Here is a 23,880-nt window from a genome sequence, read left to right as displayed (position 1 = left end):
TAGGGTTCCTAGTCTTGAGGTTCTGTATGTCCTGGAAGAAGCAGACAAGTTGAGTTCCTAAAGGGAAGTTCCCAGAGCTGCTATCAGATGACCTGGTGTCTTCTGAATTATCCTCGGGAATCATGCAGGTAATTTGTCTGAGGCCCAGATGATGCTGGGGCAGGTGCAGGGAGAAAGTACCTGCTCTCCAGGGGAATACAGTGATTTCTTTTCCCCCTGGCATGCCTAAGCACAGGGGAAATACTGAGCGATTCGGAAAGTTCCTGCTCGATGTAGAGTTCGGCTGGATTAAAGTCTGCAGCTGAGGTGTGGAGAGTTGGTTTACTTCATCCTTGGGGAGGGAGGGGGTGGGTAGGAGAGAAGGAGAGTGGAGAAGATAGGCCTGGCCCGGTAGGGAGAGCCAGGATCCTGGTACAGTGTAGCGCATGACTTACTAATCATTGCCTTAATTTTACATTTTGCACGTTTATAGATACTTCAGAAGGGGAAGAACAAATTAAAACTGTTAATATTTCTAAAATATAATGCTTTTTCTTCAAAAAGTAATATGTGGCTATAAAATAACCAAGGAAGACAGAAGAGTATAAGCTCTTTCCCATCCTCACCATGCCATCATTCATCTCAGAGAGAACTATTTAAACGTTTTTATGTATCCATAAACACACACACGTTATTTTATGTCAAAGAGATTATATCATCCTTCCCCCTACAACTTATTCTTTTCGCTTTTTATGTCTTGGATGTTTTCCATGTCTGTACATTTAGGTCCACACCGTCCAGTAGCTACATACTCTTCCACTGTACGGAGTACTGTAGTTGGTTAACCAGTCTCCTAGGAATGATATTCCACTGGTTTTAAGTTTGTATTTGTTTTGTCATTTAGTAATTTGTTTTGCGGAGGTACCCTAAATATGAACAGTATATTCCTAAGTAGGAGATGCCTGGGGCAAAGTCAGCATTTAGTGGCGGCCTGCTCAGGCCACCTATCTGAGATGGATGAGGGGTGGTATTTCTTTCTGCATCATGGGTGTTTTAATCACCTTCCATCCAGCTCTTCGTGGTACTTCCCGTTGGCAGAACATGTTCACATTTCCAAACACCCCGTTCCCTTCTTACTGATCAGCGTGCGGGTTGGTTTTGTTTGCCGTGCCTGAGCTGAAGGCCTGCAGCTCGGAGTAGCTCCCAACTACGGCCCCTGGGTCTTCTCCCTCCTGGCCCAATGGTGATGCCTTTGAATGGAGAGGAGAGTCCTTGGAAGTTATGGGCCCAGTGGGAGGAGATAGTCTTGTCTGATGGGAGGATTTGCTATGTCATTTCTATAATTCCAAGCCAACTCTGAGTCCTTTTCTTCTGGTTTAAGAAAGCTTCAAGTTCAGTAATTTTCCTAGGATGTTTCTCACTGAGATGTTACAGTATCTTCTATAAATGCAAGTAGATTTTTCATGGCGAAAGGACATCATGACACTTCATGTCTCTTTGTGCAGATCTTAAAGAAAAAATTATTTGGTAAAGCCTAGCGTCATCAGTGCCTTGTACCTGAAAGGCATTTGTGTGTCCAAGCACGTGCTTTACTGTCCCGGGAGGACCAGGCAAACCCACTCCCAGCGTTGCTTCTCCTCCCTGGCTTCAGTGAAGGTGGGGTTAGTGCAAAAGAAAGTTGGCGATCCATTCATCCATCTGTTCAGCTACTCATTCAGCGAGCGGCCATTGAGCGCCTCCCGTGAGCCGGGCTTTGTTCTCAGCTAATTCTGAGGGGTGCGGACATTAATAAATTTGTCCTGATATCACAGAGCTACTTACATCACCTGTGACATTGGGCTTACTCTGTTGTGTACGGGCATATGTGGGAAACATAAAAAGAGACAGAAAGAGCAAGAGCTGAGGGAGGAGAGGAAAGGAGAGGAGAAGGTGACGTTTTAAGGGAACATGAAGCAAACGTGTTGTCAGAACAGACTTAGTGTCCTCTTTGAAACGTTTCTTAAAGAACTGTGATAGTTATCATCATGTGTAGGCAGCCCCATAGTATATAATATTCTGAAAGTTCTAGGGAATCAAATAAAATAGTTTTATGATAGATTGCATGTCCAGTTGAAATGGGGGAACGTGTAAGTGATACAGCAGCCGTGGGAGGACCCGTTGGTTTTCTGACACTGTTACATGGATATTTAGAATCAGTCGTCTTTAGTGTCACTAGCACAGAACGAATTATAGAAATGTACAGTTCCAATAATTCTCAACATCTTCCTCTAAGTCAAGCGTAATTGACTACAGAATTTTCACCCTGGGAAGATGGAGGAACGTCCTCAGGCATCTGCGTCAAGGTGTGGGCCACAGACTAGCCGGCACTTTGTATATAGTGAGTGTTAACGGAACATTTTTTGAATAAAAATATATTATTTTAAAAACTTAAATTGTCTTTAATATGCAGAACTTAGGCAGAACTTAGAATTTTGATTCTAACAGTTATTGTTCAGAATAACGTTTAAATTTTCTAAGTCCTACTTTTTCATTGAAGAAAGGTCTTTATCTGTAAAATGAGCATAAGGAGCTGTTTATGACACACAGATTTTATTTCGTTATATATATTCATTTACTAAAATGTTGTGTTTTGCATAAATAAGGGGTACATAACAGGTTTGTAGAGAGGGATAAACATGAGAACAAATACAACTTTCTTTATAAACTCTCCAGCACCAGACAGTTGGCCAATATTGGCATTATTGTGATTCTCATTATCATATTCTATAACCATAAAGAATATTTGAGGATCCAAATCTGAGTGGATTTTCATTCTGTTTGTTCAGACTGTGGAATATGTATAGGCCACATTTTGATAAGGAAGGAGAAAAAAAATTAAACAACCATTGAGTATCTATTCTTAAAGCATTGTTCTCATTGCCGACTCTGTGCTAGGCGGTATTCTAGGTGCTGGAAATACAGAAAGTACGCATAGGCCCTCTGCTTGTGGAACTAACCATTTAATGGAGGATTCAGATAATCAGTACAAGAAAAGTGATGTGGAAACCGTAGGTTTCTATGTAGGAGTTATGAAGGGCCCCCTGGTCTCTCGGGGGCGTCAGGGAATGTTTCTGAGAGGGGAACACTGCTAAGCTGAGACCTCCAGGGTCGGGAGGAGGGGGCCAGGTGGAGAGCAGAGGTGTTGAAGGCACAGAGAATAGCACACACCTGGGCTCAGAGATTGGGGCGATTGAGGGCTGACGGTGGGGAGAGAACAGGGGCCGGGTCCTGCCAGGCTGTGGCTGCCAGAGTTGGCTTCTGTCCAGCGGCAGGGTGGGACCAGAGTGGTGACATGATCAAATCTCTGTTTCAGAAAACCCCACTCTGGCTTGACTCTGGAGAAGCCATTGGACTGGGGCAGGAAGAACAGCTGGGAGACCCTTTGGGAGGCACTGCCAGGGTCTGGAGAGAGCCCAGGGTGGCCTGGACTGAGGAGCGGGCGGTGGAGGAGAGAGCTGGACCAATCTGAGTGACGTTGACAGTGCTGGGGACTGATTGGAGGTGAGGGGCAGTGGCATGGGAACGATGGAGCCAAGCTGATTCCCGCCTTTCTGGCCCGAGCGATGTAGTGGCTAGTGGTGCTGATGCGGGCAAACAACGGAGGCCGAGGCCGGGGTGGCAGGTGGAGGTGCGCTCAGGAGACCGGCTCTGTGTGTCTGTGGGAAGCCTGACTTGGGGAGACCACGTGGATGGTTGGATAGTTGGGTCTGGAGCGGAGAAGGGAGACGTGGGTGCCCCTTGGAGCCTTGCACGCGTCATCAACGTGAAAACGGCACCTGCAGGCAAGGAATGCACAGCGTCACCCAGGAAGAGGCCAGGCCTAGAGCCTGGAGTGACAGCACATTTTACAGGGGCGGCGCAGGAAGAGAAACACGCAGGCACACTCGGGAGTAGCCCGAGAGGCAGGAGGAAAACAGGCTCGCAGCCCCACAGCCCGGGGAGAGAGCGTGTGGAGGTGGCGGTGTTGGCCGTGTGGGGGGCTGGGCGGTGAGGAGTGTCCGTGGAGGCCCCGCGAGGAGGGGGACCTTGCTGTGAACGCAGATCACATGGGTTTCAGAGAACCAGGCCTTGGAGGGAGAGCAGCTCTGCAGAAATCTGTGTCTCATAAAGAGCAACAGCCCGAGGAGGACAGGGGGTCAGGGGAGGCTCCTCCTTTTCTTTCCTTCCTTTTTTCTTTTTCAAAGCTGAGGGCCTCGAAGGGGTTTATTTGCTGTGGAGAAAAAGCCAGTTGAGACCCAGATGGTGACCAAATAGGGGGAAGTGCATCTGTGGGGAGGTGGAGGGTGGATGGAAGGTGGGGAGTAAACGGAAGGGGGCTTCAGAGCCCAGGGGGGCGGGTCCTTGTGGCAAGGAGGAAGGATTCGCCCTGAGAGAGGAGAAGGGGAGGCCTGAGGTCCAGGTGAGGCGGGTGGAGGACAGGACGTTGAGGGGGGCCTCTGCCCGGGGGCTTCTGTTTCTCTGTGACCCAGGAAGGGAGCCCTGGGCCTCGCACTCCAGTCCTGCCTCCCTGGGGACCATGGGGTGGGGGTGGGGGGCGTCTTCATTCCCTTTCAGTCCATAGGATCACTACTGTCTTATTTCCCTCTTTGCTGCATCCTTTACCCACCGAGACTTCTGGCTGAGCTGGATAAACTGCTTTGTACCAAAGGAAGCCATTCTCATCTTCAAAGCAGGGCCTCCTTCCCTCCCAGTTGAACGGTTGAGTCCGTTTCGCTAGTTTCTATCGGTGCTGTCCACGTGGAAGATCCTCGCGGTGGGCCCGTCTGAGCAGACGTGGGAAGGTGTTTGAGGCCGTGCCTGTCCCTTTAACGCCCTCTCCATAGGGGAAGCTCTCTTTGCTTTCATCCTAGCCTGGGGCTAGTTTTGTACCTCAGGAGCCCAAGCTCTTACCTGCCTTCGGAGATTCCCCGGTCGTGGTTCTGGGAGGACACAAAGTCGAGGAGTCGGGCTCAGGAGAAGCTGGAGCCGTGTGTTCATGGTTGGTGTTCGGGGTCGCAGGGCTTTCCTCTTCTAGGAGCCCGACCCATCAACGTCAGGAAGTTATATGAGGGGACTCGGCCACCCTTCTGCCCCCCCCATGTGGGTACCACGCCCATGACCCTGAGGGGCCGCGCAGGGGTGCTTTGGGAGAGCATCCTGGTTACAACATAGGCACGCTGGAAGATAGGACCCATCCTGTGTACGGCTTTAAAATCCTAGGAGCTGAAGGTTAGCAACTGACGCTGTAAAGTGAAAATGAAATTTAACTGAGCATTTAGTGGAGGAAAAGTAATTTATTGGCTCTACCATGAAAAGCCCTGGGAGTAGGCGTCCTTCTCACCCCGGACGCCACTGATGGATGCCGGCTCTGTGCTGCGGGCTGCAAGTGGGCTCTTTAGAAGAGCATAGTAGGGACTTCGCAGGTGGGTCTCATTTGGTTATGTTACTGCTTTTGTGAGGCTCTGCTGTGTCTTTGTATTCTACCAAGGAGAAGATGGTAAATGCTTCATCCCAAGGCACTTTTATATTGTAAAGCAAAGAGGTCCTGTTAAGAAACTCAAATTAACTTCGGCTGTTGATACTATGTGGCGAGCCTCTTTGAAAGCTGCTTGTCATACAGCCTGGCGGTTTATCACGGAACAATTCCATTAGAACCTGACACTTGTTCTCAAGGCACCAAGACTTGGGATCCCTCAGGAAAAGCGTTTAACCCTTGGCAATGCAAAGCTGTCATTCATCTGTCATCTCTCTAAAAACTCACTGGGGCGTGTTTACGAGAGAGATTTGGAGCAGTCATCATTTCCACTGAATTAGAAATAGATTTGGGCTTCAGTAAAGAGTCAAACAGTCAAGTGTCCAGGCCCACACTGCAGAAGTGGCCTGGCGCTGCTAGTTCCGTTATAAAATGCACTTACCATGGGATTCCGTAATTCTCAAGGAGCTCACTGAACGGAATTCAGCGACTGGAGTATTAGTTAATTGCTGGTGCTGACTCATTTGAATTGCTTGTCCCAGTTCTATTTTATAGGCTTTAGAAGAATTGTTAAGGTTCATGTATGTCCACCAAGGAGGCTTAGCAGACCTTAGAAGAATGAACTGAAATTGTCACGATCTGAAAATTAACACCCTTCTGCCTGGCATTTACAAACAAAGGATGGGGGTACCTTTTGTCAGAGCCCGTCAGTGAGCAGGTTCCCCAGGGAGCCAGGCCAGCAGAGTCGAAGAATTCAGTCTCTGGTGCCAGACTGCCTGGCTTCAGACCCAGGCATTGTCTCTCACTGGCTGTGGGCATTTGACAAGTTAGTTAACCTCAGAGCCTCTCGTTCCTTCATGGGTGGACGGGGAGATGTCTGTTGGGGTTTTAAAGACTGTTAAATGAAATAATGCACGTGAAGTCCTTCCTACAGTGGCTGCATATAGTAATAAAGGGAAATTGGTATTAGCAAAATTTAATATGGGCCTGATGGGTCTGAGATGATGGTATAGATCATCCCAAAAGGCTAGTTTTCATTGGAATATTTACTGGCTGAATTTTTCTGTGGGCGTCTGTTACTTTATGACTCCCTTCCATTTCCTAGTTTCACAAAAGCTGTGGTACAGAAGTGATTATGGCACAAACCAGCCTCAATTCTGTTCCCATTCTTGTAGAACAGATCGGCAGCCCTAAGGCAGAGATCTGTAAATGCTCTGAGTTTCAAAATTGAATTAAGATTGCGACAGCCTTTGTGGTCAGAGACAAACAAGTAAGGTTGGGCTGACCTTTTCAAGATGTCCCTGGTGGAAGTAATCAAGGGGGTGATCCTTCCAAAGCTCGTGGTGAGCCAGAGGCATAAAGCTGTTGGGGGAAAACCGAGTGAACAGGCATGGGAACTGGAATGCAGTGACTCACAGCGAACAGCCTGGTGTAAGCGAGCAGGGTCCTAGTAATGTTCTTTAGGATTTAAGGGTTCGTCGTATGCGCTGTTGGCCAGTCCTCACTCCCCAGCAGGTCTTTAACCACCAGCCTCACCACCACCACCGTCACCACGACCACAGTCGCCATCGTCACCACCGTCATCATCACTGCCGTCACCATCGGTCACCAGCAGCACCACTGTCACCCTCAGCACAGTCACCACCGTCGTCACCAGCACCATAGCAACAACAGCTCAGGGCCTTGATGGACCCCAGTGGGGAACATCCTTGCTTCCTCCCCAGTCTCTGTCTCCAGCCCCATCTTCTCAGCCTGACTTGCCTCTATCACCCGCTCACTCCCTGACCACCTTTCTGCCCTCCAGTCCACGGCTCTGACTGCAGACCAAGGAAGGAATTTGCAAGTAAACTTCAACAACCTTGCTTTTCCCTGATTTAAGGAGGGATTACTGATCTTTTAGTATTTGCTTTAAAAATAACAAGAGACGTTAATTGGTTTGACCCTTTCAATTTAAAGCAGTTGTTATCGTTTTGGAGCGCTTGATTACGTTTCCTTAATTATACACGGTCGCTGCTCCGAAGAGCGGAGCGTGTCTCTGGAACATTCTTCCCCTCTTCCTTTGGTGCCTCTTCTTCTTCTTCCCGTTGGCCCTTGTGACCTCAGCCCCCACCCCGGGGGCGGGTGAGCACAGCATCCCAGGCCTGTCCGCATCCCAGGACTGAAAAGACTGTCTCCTCTGTGGTCCAGCTGATCGAGGCCAGCCCTGATGCAAACTGCAAGGAAAGGGCGAGCGAGTCTGGGCGTCTCCTTTCATTCTCCCCTGCGTCCGTCCTTCACTTACTCCCAACCGAGCCTGCTTTCAGGAAGGGATCAGGTAAACTTATTTAGGGCGAGGTAGTTTAGCAGTGGAGCAAACCAAATCAATGAAACTTTGAGTGTGGAATTTCAAGTGGCTAAAGAAGGAAGATGGTGTGGTGAGGACAAAGGTCACCTCCTCTGAATACTCTCAAAGGCCGCTTAATAGTAATTTATGTATCTTGTACTTCTGCGTCCTCCCTCTTCCCTTCCCTCTCCTCCACCTGCCCCTTTCTCAAGACCCAGCTCAAAGCAGCTCTCTTGCAGGACGCAATCCTGGCTCCTTCTGCATGCCGGACCACAGGATGTTAACATTCTCTGCTTAGAAGTGCCCCTTCCTCTCCTCCCCCTGGTCCCCTAGACTGCTAGCTTCTCAGCAGCAGGATAGGCTGGTAGCAGCCCTAATGGTCTTCCCAGTATCTGACACAAGGGCATTCAGGAGGCATTCAGAAATGCTTTTGGACTAAAGTGAATTGTAGTTCTGCTATTGGAGGAGGACAGTATTTTTTCAATGTGGAGAACATGATAACTTTATCCAGAAGACAGGTAAAACGTTTCTCATTCTCTCTCTCTTTTTTTTTTTTTCCCATTGGAGTATAGTTGTTTTACAGTGTTGTGTTAGTTTCTGCTGTACAGTGAAGTGAGTCAGCTATATGTATACATATATCCTCTCCCTCTTGGACCTTCCCTCCCCCCCATCCCACCCATCTAGGTCACCACAGAGCACCAAGCTGAGCTCCCTGCACTATATAGCAGGTTCCCACTAGCTAGCTATTTTACACATGGTAGTGCATATATGTCAATCCTAACCTCCCGATTCATCCCACCCTCCCCTTCCCCCGCTGTGTCCACGCGTCCATTCTCTACATCTACATCTCTATTCCTGCCCTGTAAGTAGGTTCATCTCATTCTCTTCTCCTTGAATTCACTCATTTCCTAGATCCCAACCCTGGAGATACACCAGCAGGTAGAGTAATGGGGGTTTTTGTTTGTTTTCTTGGTTTGTTTTCTTAAGGATGAAACACTTTGATGATTCTAGTCAAGGGGTGCAATGAACCACATATACCCTTGGCTGAAAGCCTTTGTCATGGGAGATGCAGTTTGTTTGAAGCGAGTGGTCAGATTTGAACGGGCTGCACGTGGATCAGTGCAGGAAGGAGGAGGGCAGAGTCTCTCTCTCTGGCCAGTGGGTCTGCTGGGTCAAATCTGGGGCTCAGTTGCGGAGGCCGCTGTGCCAACTCCAGTGCCTTCCCTCCAGGAGGGCAGCTTGGGCACAGATTGGAGTTGGCTGGTGCCTGGGTCGGATCCGGTGAAAGTGATGACACTGTCAGCCCTGGCAGGCTTACTCTAGACTCTGTAATTTCTTTATTCACTCACCCGTCCTCCATTCCTCTATTCTGTAATACATGGATATCCTTTTCGTATGGGTGCTGTGGAAAGAGACTGATTTTTGTTTTTCGTTGTTTTGGGAGTATAAAAATAAGAGGCCAGCCTTTGATCCAGAAGTCTTCTTTTACTTCCTTCTGAAGGAGAGAGGACTTCCCGTGGTTCCACTCACCCTGCTTAGCTTTGCTGTGGCTCACGTTCACAACTGGTGGACGTTGGGCTCGTAGGCACTAGGGTGTAGGAAGTGTGGCCACTTCCTGGCTCTTAGGTAGGTCCTGTCTCCCGGATAGACCTGAAGAAAATACTTCGGACGTTGCTGTTCTTTCCACATGATGTCGGATGATCAGACTCTCATCCTAAGTTCCTCGATCTTTAAAAAAGTTAACCCAGGAGTATCTACCAGCTTTGTCTTTCTTCAAGGGACATTGTAAGGATAAGGAAGAGACATATATGTGAAATGTTGTGAGCTCAGTGGAAGGGAGAAGGCTTGAGGCTCAAAGGTATTACTGTTATTTAGTTCCATGCTGTTATCATGTGATTTTGGAAATGATGATAATATCATATTTGGATATCTTTTCCTCCTTAACCAGCGTAATTGGCTTTGGCCACTGCCCTACAAAATACTTCACGCGTCATCAATGTGAAAACGGCACCTGCAGGCAAGGAATGCACGGCGTCACCCAGGAAGAGGCCAGGCCTAGAGCCTGGAGTAACAGCACATTTTACAGGGGCGGCGCAGGAAGAGAAACACGCAGGCACACTCGGGAGTAGCCCGAGAGGCAGGAGGAAAACAGGCTCGCAGCCCCACAGCCCGGGGAGAGAGCTCGTGGAGGTGGCGGTGTTGGCTGTGGCGGGGGGCTGGGCAGTGAGGAGTGTCCGTGGAAGCCCCGCGAGGAGGGGAACCTTGCTGTGAACGCAGATCACATGGGTTTCAGAGAACCAGGCAGTGGAGGGAGAGCAGCTCTGCAGAAATCAGTGTCTCATAAAGAGCAACAGCCCGAGGAGGGCAGGGGGTCAGGGAAGGCTCCTCCTTTTCTTTTCTTTTCTTTTTTTGGTTTAGTTTTTATGACTTTTATTAAATCCTTACAAAACAGAATACAAAATTCCGGCGTTGACAGTTGGTGTAAAGGAAAACTTCTGAGCTGTATCAGTTCACCTGGTGCAGTGGAGTTAAAGTGCTTGGATGTGTTTCCCCCACTTTAAAACAATTTGAGGTTTCTTTTGTCTTTTTTACACATCTTAACATTGAAGCACTGCTGTGCCCCCTTCCCCCAGCGCCAGACTCGTTCACAGTAACGGTTCTGGCCAGTCCTTTCGGGCCGCACTGTCGTTGTGACAGGGGGAGGAAGTGGCTGTCCCGCCTTTGAGAGAAAAAAAAAAAAAAAAAGCTGCCCACAGCTCAGCTTTCCCGAGTAAAATGGCCATGGCGCCTGCAGCCAGCGAGAGTCCATTTGTTTCTTTACAAAAAGGCAGAATCTCCGGTTTCGAAATGTGGAATCACATTTTCTGGGACTGTTATACATCTGCAATAAATAATAAATAGTCTCGTAGCAGTTGGCTGCCTCTAATGCAAAATAAGTAAATACATTTGGCGACATCCATTCGAAGAGTGTGATTCTTGTAATTGTCACAGAAGGAAGGAAGCACCTCACAGACGATAGAGATTTTGCCGTCTGTGAGTAACAAAGGAACATAACTCACAACACGAGGCTCTTAGTGAGTTTAATGGATGTATTAGCATGCCAGGAATTGGAATTCTCTACTGCAGCCCTCCCCAGGGAGGCTGACCTGACGTGCAGCACGTCAGGGGAGAAGGTTCCTTTGCTTGTAGAGCAAATGGCCTGGCCCTCATATTGCTGGGATGGCAGAAGAGGGAAGAGGGCTGAGTTTTAATGGTGACACTTCAAGAGAGAGGCGTGCTCCAGGATTGTGACAACCTGCCCAGGCCTCACTTGCGGGCAGTGGAACGGTGGACTCACTGTTGAGAAGGTACTGTCTTTACGAGTCAGAAGAGGTACGAGTTCAGACGCTTAGGGAGAGATGAGGGCTGGCAAGTCCAGGCTTTCTCTTCCAGTGACATTTGCTTTATGCAGATGACATTTTAGCTTCCTGGGCCTGACGTGACAGGAGGGGGTTGTGGTTCTAGTTCAGGATGAGTGGGTGGGTTCCTGTTAGGAGGCGCTGAGTGCTCAGTGGAAGTGGCAGAGCTGAGAAACCCGAGGAAAGGCAGTCAAGAAGTCTTGCCTCTGGTACAGGGTTTCCTTTGCCCTCCTCCGGAGAAGGGGGACGGGTTGTCATCTTCGGTCATTCTGGTTTCAGCTGATGGTGTGGAGGGCACGGCGTGGCACAGGCATCGTGGCGGTCCTGTGAAAGGTGGCCAGTGCGCTTCTGTTAGTAGCTCATGTGGAGGTGGTCCTGCGGGCGTTCAGTCCTCCTCGTATCAGAGGCCGTAGGCTGGGCGTGCCAGCGGGACCTCATTAGAGAACTTTACTCAGCGGTGGTTTGCATCTGGGAGCGCTTTTGGTTATCTTCCAGCTTAAAGGGGTTGGGAAATGAGGCAGGTTTACTTAAGGAGTGCTTCCCCCTCACCTCCGTCTTCTCCATATTTGGAAGGGATCGTTGACCTTGGAAATGCAGTGAGTCGGATACCTGCCTCATTGATTTGGGCTTGTATCCTAATGCCTCTGTCTTAAACATCCAAGTCACGTTGCAAAATCGGTAGGGTTTCCAAATGTATCTTCATTGCTACACTCTGCATTGTTCCTGACCTTCTCTTCACACGTCCTGTGCCCTTTGGACCCTGATGTCTTGTGCCCTTTCTCCCTGGCCTTTGGGAAAAAGCTGACAAACTCGTGCACACTAAAGTGCTGAGGGCTGATCAGGTGTAAAGTGTTTTCCCTTCTTGTGGTGTCTACATTTCTTACAGGGGTGAAGACATCTTAAACCAGAGGAGTGACTCTCTAGTTGTGGAATTTCAGTCGTCAGCCAGCAGATGCAGGAGGTATTCTATTGGGTATGGGGGCTTCTCAGAAGCCTGGAAATCATCCTAAATGACCACCTGCTCCATGTTACATCAGGCCACTTCATGCATCACACCAGTCTTGTGTGTTTGGTTGGCTTGACCTGGCTGAGGACAGCAAGCATGTCTGGGGGAGTCTCTGTGCATGGAGTTGCACACAGTAGGTGCTTCACAAACCGCTGTACCTATCGGAGAGGAGGAGAAGTACGATGCATGCAGTGCGAGCTTGTGTTGCAAATGCTGCTTTGGGTCCAGAAATCAAGCCAGTTCCTAGAAAACCTGCAGTGCCTCTCCTGGCTGCAGCCCACTTCATGCCCATCCACAGCATGAGTTGTGTATCCTCAGAACAGTCTCCATTTGAAATCCATGGAATGTTCATGAAAGCTGGGGTTTCATATTGCAGAAGCATATTGCCCTGCAAGCAGGGCAGGACAGTCGTGCCCCTTCCTCTGAATCTGAAGCCTGGTTCTGTGATGGAGTGTCATTCCCATCTCGTGCCTCCCTTATGCCTGTCACTGTCACCACGGCCACCCCGGAGACTTTCCAGTGACTGTGGGGTTGGAGCGGTGAGCCTCGCCGTTGGGAGGCTGGGGCTGCAGCCTCCCTTTCCGTGAAGGTCACTGTTTGGACTTCCAAATTGAGTAACTTTGGGTAATGTACTGAGGCTGAATTAAAATGCTAATAGGCTACATGTTCTGGGTGTTTTAACCTTCCCTGATCTGAAATTTAAATGAAATGCCTTAGGTGCTCTCACAGTCTTGACAGAAGCATCACCCCTTAGACAGTGAATTTAAAATATACCCTGGCCACACGGGCAGAGCTGGGAAGATAAGCAATATTTATTTTATGATCATTTTATTTGCGTCCTCTACAGCAACATGTCACGAGTATGCTCTTTTACTCAAGATAGCAATTTAGCTGAAACATAACAAAACAAAACCCCAAACCTCACTATTTTTTTAAGTTTCTTTGAACCTGCAGATTTTCTTCTTATCAGCAACATTTAATAGCAGTGCATTGGATTTGGGGCACCTGAAGCTATGCCAAAGCCCTTTTGTAGATTTCCTTCGCATTTAAACCTTGTGACAACACCATGAAGACATTGGGCTGCAGAGAGATGGCATGGCGTTTTCGTCGTCATATCACTGGTTATGGCAGGACCACAGTCAGGATGTGGCTGTCCTGGCTCCCAGCTCCAGCCTCTGTCCACTAGATCAAGCTTGAACTCTAAGCGAAGCGATGACAAGGTCGCTTAAACCAAATGGGTCTGCTTGGAATACACACAGTTGCTCATTTGGAGGACATAGCAGTTCCTTACAAGGGGTAGTGTCAGTTCCGTTGTCTACACTGGGGCCAGATTTCTCCGTCTACTGAGTTGAAAAGACAAGTCTATTTCCTTCGGTCACTTAAGTCACTTCCTTATTATTAGTTGAATTAGCCTTTTAGTTTTTTCCTTACTAGGAGGAAGGAACACTGTTTTTTCCTTAAGTCCTTCTACTTATTTGGTTTCTGGTCACTTTGTAATTATATCTTGGGAGAACAGGTATTAATGTTCTTGCACAAAAAGGCTGAGTTCCTTGATGACATAACCATGTTTCAATTTCCGTCCTCTCTCTCGTTGCCTACACCCCTTCCTCTTAGCGCATTTTTCATAGTGAGGAAGAGTGATCGTGTGAAATATATCAGAAGGAAGGATGGATTCAGTAGGAGTTTGACAACTTGACTGATTAGCAGAGATCAGAAGAAGGCTCATAACAGTGAAAACCACTGCAGCATGGAGTTTTAACAGCTCTTTTGGGACCTAATTAATGAAAGCATCACTACAGAAGCACAGCCATGCAAAAAAAAAAAGAAAGAAAGAGAGAAAGAAAAGAGTAGGAGCGTTTCCATATAACACTCTGGGGCCATGTCATAAGAGGAAATACGCTCATAATTTCTATTTACACATCTCTGTAATTACCTTCTGCTTGAAGATTATTTTCAGTCTTCTCCTGTCAAAGTTGCTTAGATATTTCCTCTTTCACACATCAGGCAGAGAGGTCTAGTACTGGTTGCAGCTTGTCCTAAGGATTTTTTTTTCCTCCCGAAGAATGGAATTCTCGGACACCCGAGTCATACTGCTTGATTAGACTGGCTTTCATCTGATCCGTGTTCCCGTTACCATTGCCATTTGCCCGTGAATCAGACCTCTGCATTCAGGTGAATGTTGTATTGAGCATTACCTTTAACTTTTTCGTGTGTGGTTGTTCTCTCTTCTCTCTCCCTGATGCAGTGTCTATGAACCAGATAGAAACGTGTTACGGAGGAAAGAACGAGAAAGAAGAAATCAGGAAACTCAGCAGGATGACGGCGCGTTTAATTCAAGTTACTCCCTCTTTAGTGAACCCTACAAGGTAGATGGTTTTCACTTGTTCATCTCCACCCCTCAGCCCTCCCTCTAACCCCGTCGGCCGTCTTGACTACAGGAGTTGGCCGACCAAACTTCAGACAGCTCAGCCCCTGAGGATGGGGTCTTCCCCCACAAATTTTGGTGCCTCTTTCACATGTCTTTACTGGCTAGTCCCTCAATGAAATATAACTTTCGTTTAAGATGGAGATCTGCATGCTATGACTTTTATCAATAATTGGTTTCATCTCTGCATCAGTTTGCAAAGTCAATGCCATTTGTTGTGTTTTCTTAGCTATTAGGAAACAGACACTGAAAAGGGGTTGGGTGACGTATTTGTCACCCACAGATCATGCTAGGAGCAGGGTACTCGATAGGGCTCATAAGAAAGGGAGTGTTGGATTGTTTCTCCTTTATATCAAAGGCCAGAAATACACCTTCGCTTGCAAAATGAAGTAGCTCCCCAGATTTCATTCCTATTTCAGGCTGCTTGGAACTGGGGATGGTTCAGGCTGAGGGCTTCCTGCAGACTGAACCCCACACTCGTTGTAAGCTTCTCTCTGATTTCTTTTGCCTGCCCCTCTGGGTTTCTAACAAGAATAATTCTATATTTAGAAGTTGGAAGCAAAATAATTTGAGCCAAATCTGAATTTTCAAGGAAAGCTTGCAGTGGGATGAAAAAAGAAAAAGGAAAAGAAAATCTAGTCCTGGAAAGACTTAATCCAGACCAGGCTGTGAAGTTGCAGTCGTAACTTTCCTGAGTTCCTTGGCTGTGGCACGGTACCAAGGAGAGATGCTTCGTTCATGCCCTCTGAGGCCATTAGCTGCGGTCCAGTCCTAGTGAGGTACAGAGTGTTGACAGACGTCTTCAGAGACGCTGACCATCTTGATGGAATCTCTGAGCTCCCATTCTGAATGTGGCAACCCTGGCTCTTCTAGCAGTAAAGGCGCCTCTCCATCATTTCCCGTGTTTCCATTGTCTGTAACAGGAGCATGGATGTTATGTTCTTCTTTTTCCAGACGAACAAGGGGGATGAGCTCTCCAACCGGCTCCAGAACACTTTAGGCAATTACGATGAAATGAAAGACTTTTTAACGGATAGATCGAATCAGAGTCATCTCGTTGGCGTTCCCAAACCTGGGGTTCCTCAGGCTCCCGTGAACAAGATTGACGAGCATTTTGTTGCAGATTCGAGAGCCCAGACCCAGCCTGCATCCGTCTGCAGCACCACATCCTCCGCCCCAGCAGTGGTCCCTGGGCAGCAGAGTAAGAGGGGCACCGTGGGCTGGCAGAAGGCCGGGCACCCACCGTCCGATGGCCAACAGAGAGCAAGTAAGCACGGACACAGGACGCTTGATTTGAACAGACCTGCTCACCCAGAGAACCATAATAAAAACCCTAACCCCTGTGTCTTGAGCCCCTCACCCTCATCTGCCTCTTCTTCTTCTTCTTCCAAATCAGCACAACAGGGCTCTCTCAGGACCTTGCTCGGAGATGGTGTTGGCAGGCAGCAGCCGCGGACCAAACAGGTGTGCAACGTCGAGGTGGGTCTTCAGACCCAGGACAGGCCACCTGCCATGGGAGCCAAGCACAGCGGCAGTGGCCACTGTGTTCAGAACTTTCCTCCATCCCTGGCTTCAAAGCCTAGCCTCGTCCAGCAGAAGCCGACTGCCTACGTGCGGCCGATGGATGGCCAGGACCAGGCTCCCAACGAGTCTCCGAAGCTGAAGTCGTCCACGGAGACCAGCGTGCACTGCGCGTCCTACAGGGGCGCCTCAGCCGCCAAGCCGGAGCCCGCCAGAACCAAGGCCAAGCTCGCCAAGTTCAGCATCCCCAAGCAGGGAGAGGTGAGTCTTTCCTCAGCACCACTTACACGCTTCCGAGTGGTTCCAAGGGGCGAGCTGACTAGGTGTCAATTCCATTCCCGTGTGTCTTCATTTCAGTGTGTGACTGATGTCATGTGGGATTTGTAGCCGTCAGTGTGGAAGGATGTACACATCCGTAATGATTTCTTAAAATCTCAAATTGATCATCATCAGAGTATTTTTAAGTACCAACAAATGCTGCTGGGGTGTGTCCGTGTTAGTTCAGGAAGGAATGCCTCTGTCCGTATAGTTCAAGGGAATTGTGTGTGTGTGTGCGCACGAGCCAGCGTTGTCAGAGGTTTTATATCCTGGAATAAAAAGTATGTCAAAGCTTTTAGTACGTAAAGAGGTTGATTTCTGGGTAAAAGAGTTCAGAAATTCAACGTTTTTGTCAGTTTTGAAGTGTTCCAGGACAAGCATCACAAGGGTGGACCTCATCCTGAGTTTTAAAGTAATTGTTAGATGATTCAGTATTGAATATGGTGATTATTCAAATGTTTCAGGTGTCCCATCCATATTAACATATTTGAGATCCAGGTTGGTTGTTGCTAATCAAGTGAGAATTCTCCTTTTCATAGAAAAAATGATCTTAGGTTATATGAAGAGAGTGAAATATTTTAGTTCAGAATCTTCTGGTTTACATTTTGAGTTTATTCTAAAGTGTTTTTTCACTGCATTACAAAATACATAGGATGGATGTAAGGACTGTTAGACTTCAAAACAAGTAAATCACAATCACAGAGGTAGCAAAGAGGCTGCGGTCACTTGAACAGTACATCTGGATGGAAAATGAGGTTTTGTTTGAGAAAAGCACATCTCGTACTCTATTCCAAATTGATGACAGTTGTCCGGAACATGTGAAGAAAAAATATGACTGCACGGTTTTGTTTTGTTTTGTTTTGCTGTGATATGGTATACCAACTAAAATACAACGTGAGCTCCAGAACACTGTACTTAGGAACTGTTCACCTTTTTTTTTTTTTGATATATTCTTTTCTAAAGATGGAATAACAGTGTGGCCAGAATATTCTTTGTATCTTAATTTGATCTAGTAACCAAACGAAACAAATGATTTGACATTTCTCATTGCCTGTCCGGCAAGGCTGAGCTTTACCCATTTCTGAGCTCTCATCTCAGAAAGCGCCCGGCACCCATCCGGAGGTCAATGTATTCCCCTTAGAGAAGACACATTTATTACTCTGAGATGTTTACACAGGTTCTCATGAGGAAATTAAGTGACATGTATACCAGTAACTTCTTCTGATTATTCATTTACGATGGATCCCAAAAAGTGTTAATTAGGAATTAATGGAAGCACAACGTAAGTTCTGCAAGCATTTATGCTTTTAAAAGTTGGTGGGAAACACACGTAGTTACCCTCTTTCAGAACTGAAGTTGTCGAGCTCTTTGATTTTTGTTTTCCTCATCAAAGAGCCTGTACCAGCCAGTAAAGCATGACTCATTTTTGAACAGAGGCGACTCACCACCAGGATTCCCTTTATAATTTTAATCCCCAGTGATTCCTTGTTAAAATGATTTTCATGTACCAAAGAAACTCCAAGTTTATTAGGTAACAATGTATTTACTTTGGAACCTGATGAGTTGATAAAGCTCTGACGGAAAGCCTGTTTTTGACAACCAGGGCAGCCTTATGTGGATGACTCTACAGTTTCATCAGGCTTTTGGGTATGTCCTTGATCACGTGGACACATCCAGGATGCCCTTTCAGGACCCCCGATTGGGAATGACACCCTGTACAGGTGTTGGGTAATCACAGCAAGAGGGAACTTTTTCTGTGAGATAGAGGGTCCCGCTGAGAGAAATGAGAGCTTTTATACAGGAAGTGTTTCATTTCCCTCCATGACATTGAACTCCCCTAACATTCTGTCAATACGAGGTATATTTCAGAGGCCAATCATACATTGATAGAAAAGAAATAAGAAGAAGTGTTGTTTGTGGAACAAAGTTATAGTCGGTGGTGGTGGGGGGGTGTTTTGGTTTTTTTTTTTTTTTTGTGGGGGAGGGTATACAGTCATTATTTTAGCCAAAAGCTTTGCATATTATGGACACTATGGTAATTTGAATCTTGTAAATCTTGTGTGTTCAAACAGTCCACAATTATAATAACAATATGACTCTTTCTCAGTGGGCAACAGGGGGGCTACCTGGAAGTTTGAAAGTTGCGCTTCCTAGCCTTCAGACTCAAAGGGTTTGTTGGTTGGTTGGTTGGTTTCTTTACAGTACCCAAGGGACTAAGAAATAACCTTTTGCAGATGTATCATTCAGTATTTATAGGACGTTTCTATAAAGCCACAATCATAATAGAAATGGAAGAATTTTAACAACTAATTGGATTTGAAGGAATATTTGCTTTTATTTTTTGGAGGGTTTAAAACAGTGTGGCAAACCGTTTAAAAAATTTTTAATGCCTATATATTTTTAAAACAGATACCACCTCTATGAAAATGTCCTTTCATTAGTACTGACATTGATTTCCACTGAGAGAGGGAATGTGTATTTTAGGAAAATTGACAGAGGAGATGACCTGAAGGGAACTTACATTACTTGACTACGCTTTTTCAGGATGTTAGCTGGAAAGCAAGACTTAAGACAGTGTGAAGAATTTGGAGGCTAACAGGAAGCATTGGGTAAAAGTGACATGAAGACAAGGGAAGTGAAAATATAGCTGTATGACACTGGATAGGGATGTTCCTCATAAGAAAATCAAATCAATGGCTAGGTGTAATGTGGTGTGAGGAATTAAAAAAAAAAAATTTAAGATGTGATCTCTGCCTCCAAGAAATTTACGTGAATTGAATAAATTAGACTCCGGCACTTCACTTTTAATTTGCAGTTTCTCTCACAGTCCAGACAAAATTTAAAATTGGGCTTCTAGGCCTAAGAAAATTCCCTCACCTTTCATAGTCCTTATAGTAGAGAAAGATTCTATGCTGTTTTTTTAAATTGAGAATTTGATTTCGCACTTGGTAAATCCTTCATTCTTTCGGACACGTGCAGTCTGTCAGCTGCTGTGGCGAATCATTTGTTATCATTCTTTCATCTTCAATAATAGGTAATTAGTGTAGAGCAATGCAGCGCAATTTGATGTGGAGGTGAAGACCCTCAAGGGAATTCCTTGGCTGACCCACCTGCCTCTCGGCTGGCTCTGCCCAGCTCAGTTTTGTGTTAATGAAAAACATAACTTTGTTTTTGTAGCTGAGTCTTTCATTCCTGACGTCACCCCTCATTAAGTGAGCCTTCCCTGGCCCGCCACTTGGAAGGGTGACTCCTGTTAGGTAGGAGACAGGGGCCTTAAGGAATGGCTGAAGCAGGCATTCTAGAACGTTCCAGGGCAGGGCACACTGAATCTTATTTCCAGTTGAAGTGAGTTATTTTTTGTCTCACACACACACCATTAATATTTTGTCCTTAACGTGTAGCATATAATTCACTGTTAACCTAGAGGGGCAGATATAGGTTGTGGGGCCCAACATTTATACTGTCTTGGGGGTCCTGTTTAGGAAATAAAGAATATGGAAATATTTTACACTTGAAATATATATTTTTTAATATGTGTAAATTTATTTATTTTCGGCTGCGTTGGGTCTTCGTTGCCGCGCGCAGGCTTTCTCTGGTTGTGGCGAGCAGGGGCTACTCTTTGTTGCATTGCACGGGCTTCTCATTGCGGTGGCTTCTCTTGTTGCAGAGCACAGGCTCTAGGCGCATGGGCTTCAGTAGTTGTGGCACGTGGGCTCAGTAGTTGCGGCACGTGGGCTCAGTAGTTGCGGCTCACGGGCTCTAGAGCACAGGCTTAGTAGTTGCGGCGCACGGGCTTAGTTGCTCCGCGGCATGTGGGATCTTCCTGGACTAGGGCTCGAACCCGTGTCCCCTGCATTGGCAGGCGGATTCTTAACCACTGCGCCACCAGGGAAGTCCCCAAAGTTGAAATATTTACAAAAACATATATAAACACATTTTTAGGGTCCCTCTTGGGACCTTGGAGGAACCTTGGTTCCAGAGCCCCTGAAACTTATGCATCATTAGTTTCACAGTGCCTGTCTTTGGCTCATGGGCTAGTAAGACATTGTTATTTGAAATAGGATAAGAAATGATCTAAAACGATAATTTTAGATTGGAAAAGTGTGCTTTATATGAGTCTCGAATTTGTTAGAAATAAAAAATGCGTATTTATATGCCAGGTGCTATAGGCAAGGCAGAAATGGGATAATGCTATAAAAAAGCGCCTAATAACGCAGTGCCGTGGAGATAAAATATGGGTGTCAGCCATGAAATCCGTTCGTTTGGCACATTACAGCTTCAGCAGTGGCATTCTAAAAGATACACGTTTTAGTTCCTGTTTGCTATTAATTTAATAAATGGCAGTGACTTAAAACTGCTCTTGCAGAGCGCTTGAACAGCTGGGAAAAGTAGCATTTGCAAAGCCAGGGAAGGAAGGAACCCAGTGACTGCCGCCCCTCCCTGTAGGTTAGTCAGTGAAGGGGAAAGAGGCACCTGCGTTTGAATATCAATTAATAGACTGTATGTTAGGCGTTTTCGTAGGGGTTGATAATTCATCCACAGGAACACAGTGACCGTTTTTGGTTGATCCAAAAATCTGTTTGTTAAAAGAAGTCATTATATTGTTTAAGATGTATTGATTAATCATAGCATTTTCATGATGGGCATTTTAAAATCACCATTTATACCACGAGTAAAGAGCAGAAAGATGAAGCACTGTGATTTCATAAAATAGCTTCCTAGAAAAGCAATTAACTGATTTTTTTTTTTTTTTAAGTTCATAGAAGATAAATGAGGTAGGTTTCCGATGTCCTGTCACTCTCGGTTACCTTTGTACGAAAATGGATTTCTTCCAAATGAAAGTTGGCACCAGCCTGTCAGAGAAAAAAGGCATCTGCAAAGAAATGTGTACATTACATATTCATGCCAGTCTAAATTTCTTAATTACGTTTGAGCTGTTGTTTTCAAATCCAAGGATGCTCTCTGATTGCTCCCTGATGGAATGAGGGTCCCTGTCTGTTCTTGTCTCATCGTCACCATGACCATGGCCTCCTTCACAGTGTGGCTTAGCAATGGCATCGATGGTTACTCTCTCTCAGTCTTCCTCTCCACAAAATGGGCATCCTCCATTCACTCAGCCAGGATGCGGAGAACTGGTACCGCTTGGACTTAGACGTGAAGACTCACAATTTTGATCTCAGATATGGGATGAAAGCACTTGTTTTCCATCTCATACATGGGTCATGCTGTAGGCCAGAGTGAAGGATGGCAAGTGGAAATGTTTCCGTAGTTTTTAGTACTCTTACGTTCGGTCATTGGGGCCCTAAAAGGTAAAGCACTCAATCACTTAAAAGTAACTTCGGTTGCTATGATCTGTTATTGAAAATGATGAAGAAAGCGTATTAAAATTTGTCCTGTGGTGAGAAGGTGCAGGTGTCGTTTTCCGTCCCCCTTTCCCCTCTGGCTCCTTTAGATTCACATTATAAAGCTGCGTCTTCCAGCCTTCGGGTGGGAAACTGCTCCCAGCGGTGGAGGCACTGTGGGCAGGACCCGGATGGAGGGGGTTGGCAAGCCCCACTTTATTTTCCCCTTGTATTTTCGCGGTTCTCATGAAGCTTCCTGTCCCAGAAAGCATCTAGGTGGATGACAGGGCTGTTTTCCCTTAAACTGCAACCTCGTGGGTGTGATTCCAGACCTGGGGCTGATTGAGAGCTGGAGGCTTGTGAGTTGGGAGCCACTTGAAAAGATGATGTGGTCCAGCGTCTCCCCCGCCCTAGAGAAAGGGCCACTGCACAGTCCAGCGAGGAAAGCCTCTTCTTTTGAGTTGCATCCTTTCTTGGTCAGAAGGCACACGCAAGCTGGCGCGGAGCTCCGTGGAATGGCCGGGGCTCTGGACGCCTGCAAAGAGTGGGTTCCCATCCTGGTTCTGTCATTTGTTAGCTGTGTGGCCAGGAGCCAGGGGTTGAACTTCACCTCCGTTTCCTTCCTTGTGAAGTGGAGAGAATGATAATATCTGCTTGACAGAGTTACCGGAGGGAGGAGTAGATGAGATAAAGTATGTAATGTGCTTAGCACAGTGATACCATGGTAAGCATTCAGAAAATACTGGCTACATTATTCTTATTTGAAATGCCCCTGAAACAATAAAAGCAAACAAGATATACAAATAAGGGTATTATTAGCGGGGTGTGTGTGTGTGTGTGTGTGTGTGTGTGTGTGTGTGTGTGTGTGTGTGTGTGTGTGAGTTGGAGAGACAGAGGCCCCATGACGAGAGGTGGGAGGAGAAAGAAAAATAAAATTCTGCAAGTTCTTTTGTGTTTGTTTTGTTAAAAGTAACTGCAGTCCTGGAGTCTGAGACTATCCTGGATTAATACAGCAGAGCCTGAGTGACATGACTCTCCCTTATTTAACAGTGAGCCCCCTCCTATTTATTGCCAAGCCTGGGATGGAATTTCTCATGCTGCGTATTCGGCTTTTCTGAGCTATTATTATCTGCTGTGGACCACATCATACTTGAGCTTTATTTCCAGTTAAATGAGATAGAAAATCCACAAGATGGGGGCTGAGAAGAAAACATTAACACTTTCAGGTAGCAAGTATTTAGAGTGACTCATTGAAATAGATCTCTTTGAAGGCACAGAGTATTAAATAGCGTGTTTAATTGGGCTGAGCGGCTGCGTCGCTTACCCACGTGAGGAAGCTGCGTTCGTGATGCCTCTGTAGTAAACGGGGTGTCCTGCTCTTTACGCGCTCCATCCGGGGCTGCGCCAGGGGACCAGTGGCCTGCTGGCCACCCCCGGACGTGGCAGTTATCTATTTTGACCCAAGGTCAACCTTCAGGACCAGCAGACACTTTCACAAATTGGTTGGCTTCGTACAGCAGAAATGAATTGTCTCACAGTTCTGGAGGCTAGAAACCCCCAATCAAGGTGTCAGCAGACTTGGTTTCCTTTGAGGGTCATGAGGAAGGATCTAGTCCAGGCCTCTTTCCTTGGCTTGTAGATGGCTTGTAGGTGGTAATCTCCTCCTTGTGTTTTCAGGGAGTGAAACCTCTACCTGTGTCTGTCCCATTTTCCCCTTTTGGTAAGGTCATCAGTTATATTGGATTAGAGCCCACACTAAGGACCTCCTTTTAACTCACCTTTGTAAAGACCCTATTTCCATTTAGAATTTAAAATTGGGGGGATCACAGTTCAATGCAGCCGGTGCCCACCGATGGCATTTTTATGACTATCTGATAAGTTAATAACGTACAGTGCTTAGAACAGTGGCGGGCACACAGTCAACCCTCAGAACATCCACACTAATGGCAACGACTATAACTATTATTATACTTATTTATAGTAGCTCTGGCTGCCTCCCATTCCCCTTCCGATATGCTCAGCCCTAGGTGGTCTGAGAGCTCAGAACCTGGGAATTGAGGTGAGGTGCGGATGAAGT

General features: G+C 46.6%; 1 protein-coding gene across 1 annotated transcript in view; it reads left to right on the top strand.

The window, feature by feature from the left end:
- Nucleotides 1-23,880, top strand: part of AFF3 (ALF transcription elongation factor 3) — a gene marked incomplete at both ends in the record, with an annotated part of 555,587 nt that overhangs the window by 77,232 nt on the left and 454,475 nt on the right. Inside the window, 3 exons of the mRNA XM_082851313.1 lie at nucleotides 14,443-14,563; nucleotides 15,577-15,889; nucleotides 16,019-16,404. Of these exons, the coding sequence (XP_082707439.1) occupies nucleotides 14,443-14,563; nucleotides 15,577-15,889; nucleotides 16,019-16,404 (820 nt within the window). The remainder of the gene's footprint in view (nucleotides 1-14,442; nucleotides 14,564-15,576; nucleotides 15,890-16,018; nucleotides 16,405-23,880) is intronic.

The sequence above is a fragment of the Leucopleurus acutus genome (genome assembly GCF_964270905.1).
Source record: "Leucopleurus acutus genome assembly, chromosome: 12".
NCBI classification, from domain to species: Eukaryota; Metazoa; Chordata; class Mammalia; order Artiodactyla; family Delphinidae; genus Leucopleurus; species Leucopleurus acutus.
Note: the sequence above shows the minus strand (reverse complement) of the source record. Positions and strands in the feature narration are given on the sequence as shown.